We start from the raw sequence: 6,607 nt of genomic DNA on the forward strand, positions 1-6,607 counted from the left end.
AGCCCTAACTAGGAATCAGAATATTTAAGAAAAGCTAGGAATTAGAATCGTAAAAAGTTGTACTACTATTTTCATTATATTTCAGAATTCTGATTACTTTTTCAGTTTAAAATGTTAATTTAATTTAATTCGTAAATAATATATATGCATCGATTGAAGTCATTAAAATTTAATAATGTGTAGGTAATTTGAATCAAAGAGAGAATCTATAAATGATTTGAAGATCTAAAACTGCCCTAATTTAACACAACACAAACACAATGGGTCAGGGCACTCCCGGCGGCCTCAATCGCCAGCCCGGCGACCGCAAGAACGACGGCGACAAGAAGGACAAGAAATTCGAGCCTGCCGCCCCTCCCGCTCGCGTCGGCCGGAAGCAGCGCAAGCAGAAGGGCCCCGATGCGGCTGCTCGGATACCCGCGGTCACGCCTCTCACTAAGTGCAAGCTGCGCCTGCTCAAGCTCGACCGAATCAAAGATTACTTGCTTATGGAGGAGGAGTTCGTGGCCAATCAGGAGAGGCTCAAGCCCCAGGAGGAGAAGACGGAGGAGGATCGCTCCAAGGTCGACGATCTGAGAGGCTCCCCCATGAGCGTCGGCAATTTGGAGGAGTTGATTGACGAGAATCACGCCATCGTTTCCTCCTCTGTGGGGCCCGAGTATTACGTCGGGATCTTGTCGTTTGTCGATAAGGATCAGCTCGAGCCTGGCTGCGCGATTCTTATGCACAATAAGGTAGTAATCTTTACTCTCAATTTTGAAAAACTTTGATTTTCGATTTTTACAGAATTTGCAGAATTTAATTCGAACTGTAAAATATTGAGATTGTGCATCTGTTCAAGTTCTTATCTTTGGGTATAGGGTGTCCGTTATTTTGATTTTAGCTAGTTCATTGCTTAAGAGTATATGATTTCCTCTCTAATTCATGTTAGATGCACCTGCTTGAGGTGAGGTTTTAAGATTCATACTCTTGGTGAAGAGTAAATAAGGCTAAAACTGTCATTCGAGAGCTTCTGGCTTGAATTGTTCTTGACTTTAGCACTTGTATACACCTTCTACTTGGAAGCAGTAGTCCTCACAGAACAAATAGATCATATTTGCCAATTTGGGATATCCTTTAAAAATAGAGCAATTCTATTTCTAGAAACTTTTTTCTCTCTAATGAGGTGTGTCCTATTATTCACTAACAATGCTCCAATCAAGTGTTATCTATTTTTTAAGACGAAGGGAGTAGTGTGTAAAGTTTAGGTTTAGGTTTGGGATTTGGCAGTTAATCTTTGATCCATCTGCCTAGCATTTGATATTGTTCGGTGGGTGTCTAATGGATTTCCTGAAATTCTTTTCCCGGTAGAATGAAGTCATGGACTATGTTAAATTTCTGACAAAGAAGATAGATGATCATTTAGAATTGCAAAAACTTTTGAATTCTTATTGAAATGATTTTGCTTGTCCACCATAGAATAGTATCTCCAAATTTTATTTTTAAGACTTCACTCTCGTTCCCTCCAGATAATGGGACTCAAGGAACTTTGCTTTTAGATTTCTGGATTAGTTAAGGCCTTAAGGGTTGATGAGTACTTTCATAAAGTTAAAGATTTATTCTTTTGACTGGATTCACAGACTTTGTAACCAAAAAGGAGGTGCATGTGTTTTATATTGCAACGAAATATAGTTTCAGAGAAAGCCAAAACCTTTCCTTGATAAAGGGGGCGCCTATGGTGATTGAGTTCCCTATACTGTTGCTGTTCAAATAATCTTATATTGGGTGTGCCTTGTCTGGTTTCAGGTTCTATCTGTTGTTGGACTGCTTCAAGATGATGTTGATCCAATGGTATCTGTGATGAAAGTTGAGAAGGCTCCATTAGAGTCGTATGCAGATATTGGTGGTTTAGATGCCCAGATCCAGGAAATTAAGGAGGCAGTTGAGCTTCCATTAACACACCCAGAATTGTATGAGGATATTGGTATTAAACCCCCCAAAGGTGTCATATTATACGGAGAACCCGGAACTGGAAAAACTTTACTTGCAAAGGTAAATGAACTTGATAGTGTACACTAGCTTCTATATGTTTCCTCTGTCTATGCTGACAGAATTGGACTATATATAGTTCCATTCCCATTTAAAGAATGATGAATTGGGGTGCACAATGCTTGTAGTATCTAATGAAGAAAACCAAGGAAATTATGATTTGCATTTTTGTTTTGTGCATCATGTGCCTTATGTTTTCCAAAGTGAAGTCTGTCATAGTTTGATTGAGTGGTGTCTTAATGATGGCTTTTGACCTTGAACTGCCTGGAGCCATATTTGTCAAACTGGAGACGACCTTCTCATCACTCTGAGAACTGTTATGAATTGACACATTAATCCATTTGATCCCTTATATGGGCTTACGCTGAAAGAAAGGGGGCTTATTGGGAACATATTTTGTGGTTGTAATTACTTTTACATTTTTCAACTGAAGTCATATTTTGTGGATGGTTCCTTCACACTGTTTCCCTTAAAGTGCAGTATGCTATTCTCCTTAGTCTACTTATTGCTTTATTCAGTTGGTTTACATATTCAGAGTTTATGTTTGTAAGGTGCTTAGTTCTCATTTTTTTACTTCCAAATTTCTAGGCCGTGGCAAATTCTACATCAGCAACTTTCTTGCGTGTCGTTGGAAGTGAATTAATTCAAAAGTATCTGGGAGATGGTCCTAAATTGGTCAGAGAACTTTTCAGAGTTGCTGATGACCTCTCACCCTCTATCGTCTTTATTGATGAAATTGATGCAGTGGGAACAAAAAGGTAACATCAAGATGATTGCTGCCGATTACTTTTTGCCAGGGTATTTATTGGATAAACTCTCTGTGACCAGGTATGACGCCCACTCGGGTGGTGAACGTGAAATCCAAAGGACTATGCTGGAATTGCTGAACCAGTTAGATGGTTTTGATTCAAGAGGAGATGTGAAAGTAATCCTCGCAACAAACAAAATCGAAAGTCTTGATCCTGCTCTCCTTCGGCCTGGTAGAATAGACAGGAAAATTGAGTTCCCTCTTCCCGATATCAAGACAAGGAGACGCATTTTCCAGGTAAATGTAGCTTTCATTACGAGTTATTGCCAAAAAGTGATGCTGGTGTTACCTCGTTAATTCTGATATAGCCATTGGAGTGAAGTAGAAATGCATTATTTTGATGATTTGATGCTTAGATACACACATCAAGGATGACACTGGCCGAGGATGTGAACCTGGAGGAATTTGTTATGACGAAAGATGAGTTTTCTGGAGCTGATATCAAGGCCATATGCACTGAAGCCGGCTTGCTTGCTTTGAGAGAGCGGCGAATGAAGGTTAGATAAACCTTTCATTAATTAAGATACTATAGAAGTAGGTTTTTTTGTTTCGCCTTTTTGGTTCGACTACTTCCTGAGTACTCCACTAGCTTTAAAGTAGAATAGTCGTGGTTGGGACATATTTTAGATGCAGTTTCAAATTTTATTTTCAGGTGACTCATGCTGATTTCAAGAAGGCAAAGGACAAGGTTATGTTCAAGAAGAAAGAGGGAGTTCCTGAGGGGCTATATATGTGATCAATCTAAGCCTGCTGTTTCGCAGACATATGGCAATCTGTGGTTTTGTATCTTACCATGAGAGGATGTATTCATTTAGCTTGTTTAAAATTGATATCCATTTCTTTCTATTCCTTAATCTCATGTTTCCAATTCAGTATTTCACATCGATGGTCAATTTGACATCTTATAATTCGAATTCCATCCCTAGACGAGTTATGTACCCTATCAAACATGGCCTTAGTGGATACTAAAATGTGCAATGATAAGTTATTCTTGATTGGCTATGAACTTACAATAAGGTGTCGTTCAGTTTGTTAGACAAGAAGATTATTGTGACAATATAATAGAATTTGCTTAGGATTAAATTCGGCAGAGGTGAAAATGTGTTGGATCAAAATATATTATTATTGGTTGAGCTTTCGAGAAAAGCATAATAGAACAAGAGATTAGATTAGTTATGAGTGTTAATTAAGCTTACGAGTTGCGACAAATTACACGCAAAGATTTGAATAACAATCAAACTAACATATTGAAAATTCAATGGCGTCCAATCGTTGAAACGAACTATTTTTTACATACAGAGAGACTTTATAATATACCCACCCAAGACCCAACCATTGATGGTAGAGTTAATTTTCTGGCATACAATTAAGAGACATTACAATCTTACAGCACTTTCTTTGTTTTTTTTTTTATTAATCTCTATGGACAAGGCTAACCCATAATTCAGTAGAATAGATTGAAATTTTGAGATATTTAAAGACCATTCATAATTTCAATATTTGAGCTAATTTTGCTTGATTAAGATAAAACTACTAAATTATGATTATGATCTTATCAATTATTTATAAAATCTGGATCTTGTAGTATTTTACTTTAACTTCTCATGATACTACTAATTATAGGAAATTCTTGGACATTAAGTGATCAGCCGCAAATACACCGCTTACATGAGATGGCCGATAGAGTTTGCAATTGAAGACTTAGCAAATTAAACTTTTTTTTTGTGTGTAAGATTATGTATCCGAACATATATAATTGAGATTTTGTTAGAATCTTCATAAAATTACTTTTAATTTGATATTATATAATATATGAAAATTAATTTATTTAAATTGAAAAGGTTGTATAATGAAATAATGCCAACTGTGTTTGAATGATATAATTACCTTTTACAGCTTAATTAAATTAGGAAATGATCTGCCACATGGCCAAATCTTGATGGTTGATCAAGATATATATTCCAATAAACTTAATTATAATTAATTGACTTTGTTTTGATATAATTAAGGTTTTCATTTGATCAATTCCCTTTATAGTTTATACATATTTAGTTTTTGATATATGACAGGCGTAGGAAGTGTTATATTGCTAACTCAATACCTAATTGCTAACTACAACTAAATAATAGCCATTGGATATTCAAATTAAGGGCCTAGATCATCAACCAAGAAATATCAATATAACAACAAAAAACGTCAATGAAGCCATATGATTAATTCCATAAAATATCAATAGGGGTATTAATGTCAATTAACTACATGTTTAGTTATAACTAACTTTTAAAAGAAATCCCAAAAATTTAAATTCATATAACATATATCAAATTAAAGATAATTTTATAAGGATTCCAATGATATCATATATGCATATGTTCCGACGTCAAAATTTGAAAAAAAATTCAAAATTTTTTCAATTTTTTCGTAAAGAAATGTCAACATACTATATAAAATATGTCAATATAATACATGTAGAATGTCAATATAAGCAATGGGTTAACATTCTTAAAGCATCGTGTTGACATTCTCAAAGCATTGTGTTGATATTTCCGAAACACTATATTGACATTTTCATCTAAAATCCTAATTTGGCTTTTTTTTTTTATCTTTTTTTATTTTATTAATAAAAACAAAAATTACACGTGGCAAATTGTAGACCACACGTTTTCTAAAATCCTATGGCCTTAAATTAGTTATAGTTAGCAATTAAATGATGAGTTAGCAATTGATCACTCCCCTGACATGTGTTCGGTTACTTAGAGAAGCAAATATTGACTTAAGCTTGGTATTAGGATACCATAAAATAATGTTCACCGTACGAAATCAAATTCATCGATACATAGAATATTAAGTATTACTTTCAACAATCTTCTAGTTTTCATTGTAAAAAATTACTGAAACATAATTTCAATTTACTGGCAATCAATACATTATACATAACAAAGAAAATAAACGCGGTCTTAACGTTACATATAATAAACTAATATGAACCATCGATATTTCGATATGAAAGATGAGATATGACAAACTATGATAAAGAACCCGAACTAAATGCAAACAATTAATCTAAAAAACATATATAGATATAATGAGAAATTCAAGGGTACGGCAAAGCGCCGGCACCATCACCGCCACCGCCACCGATTCCAGCCCCAACCCCGCCACCGGCTCCAAGGCCGAGCCCACCAAGGTTGCCGATTCCGCCTCCAATGCCTCCAACTCCAAGGCCGCCGGCGGGCAGAGTGCCAATGCCACCGCCAATGCCGCCACCTAATCCCGAGCCTATCCCGCCTCCAACGCCTCCGAAGGGAAGGCCGCCCCCGCCGATGCCGGAGTAGCCGCCTAGGCCTCCGAAAGAGGGGAAGTTCTTTTGGTCTGCATAGCCTGCAGTGGTAGCGTCGCCAGGCAAAACCCTAGCTGCAATCTGATGAGCTGCTAGAAGGCAAATGAAAAGCATCAAACACAACTTCGCCATTGTAGATTGTTGAATTGAAAGAACCTAATGAGTTGATGGTTCAACAAGTGTGGAGTAGGGTTTGTTATATAGAGGAGGAGAGAGTGAGCAGTTGGGAATATTGAATGAATGAACATTAAATGCAAATTTATGTGTTTACTCTTTTTCTCATGCATGTATTGTACATATATAGCTCACTTACTATATTACACTTTTTTACTAGTAGATTTCAAATACTTCTAGGTGATAAGTATGATATGCATACTTATGATGGTATTCAGTATAATAACCTTACCTCCAACACACATGTGCACATAATA

The 6,607-nt window shown here is 36.2% G+C and overlaps 2 protein-coding genes across 2 annotated transcripts; one reads left to right on the plus strand and one right to left on the minus strand.

Moving 5' to 3' along the window:
* Window positions 1-229: 229 nt before the first annotated feature.
* LOC125201299 (26S proteasome regulatory subunit 4 homolog A-like) lies at window positions 230-3,716 on the plus strand. Its single transcript, XM_048099357.1, has 6 exons — window positions 230-734; window positions 1,786-2,031; window positions 2,617-2,786; window positions 2,857-3,073; window positions 3,193-3,333; window positions 3,489-3,716. The coding sequence occupies exons 1-6, from the start codon at window positions 261-263 to the stop codon at window positions 3,570-3,572; spliced, it is 1,332 nt and encodes a 443-aa protein (XP_047955314.1). The 5' UTR covers window positions 230-260; the 3' UTR covers window positions 3,573-3,716.
* A 2,214-nt stretch (window positions 3,717-5,930) lies between these two features.
* LOC125197230 (acanthoscurrin-1-like) lies at window positions 5,931-6,308 on the minus strand. Its single transcript, XM_048095950.1, has one exon. It carries the CDS (start codon window positions 6,306-6,308, stop codon window positions 5,931-5,933), a length of 378 nt encoding a protein of 125 aa, XP_047951907.1.
* Window positions 6,309-6,607: the final 299 nt, after the last annotated feature.

This window comes from Salvia hispanica, chromosome 1 (assembly GCF_023119035.1).
Source record: "Salvia hispanica cultivar TCC Black 2014 chromosome 1, UniMelb_Shisp_WGS_1.0, whole genome shotgun sequence".
In the NCBI taxonomy this organism is placed as follows: Eukaryota; Viridiplantae; Streptophyta; class Magnoliopsida; order Lamiales; family Lamiaceae; genus Salvia; species Salvia hispanica.

Bases quoted from the DNA above. Each gene is read 5' to 3' on its own strand.
- LOC125201299 (XM_048099357.1), top strand. From the start codon at position 261: ATGGGTCAGGGCACTCCCGGCGGCCTCAATCGCCAGCCCGGCGACCGC. The intron at 735-1,785 runs GTAGTAATCTTT...GTCTGGTTTCAG, and splicing joins CGATTCTTATGCACAATAAG to GTTCTATCTGTTGTTGGACT. The intron at 2,787-2,856 runs GTAACATCAAGA...CTCTGTGACCAG, and splicing joins GATGCAGTGGGAACAAAAAG to GTATGACGCCCACTCGGGTG.
- LOC125197230 (XM_048095950.1), bottom strand. From the start codon at position 6,308: ATGGCGAAGTTGTGTTTGATGCTTTTCATTTGCCTTCTAGCAGCTCAT.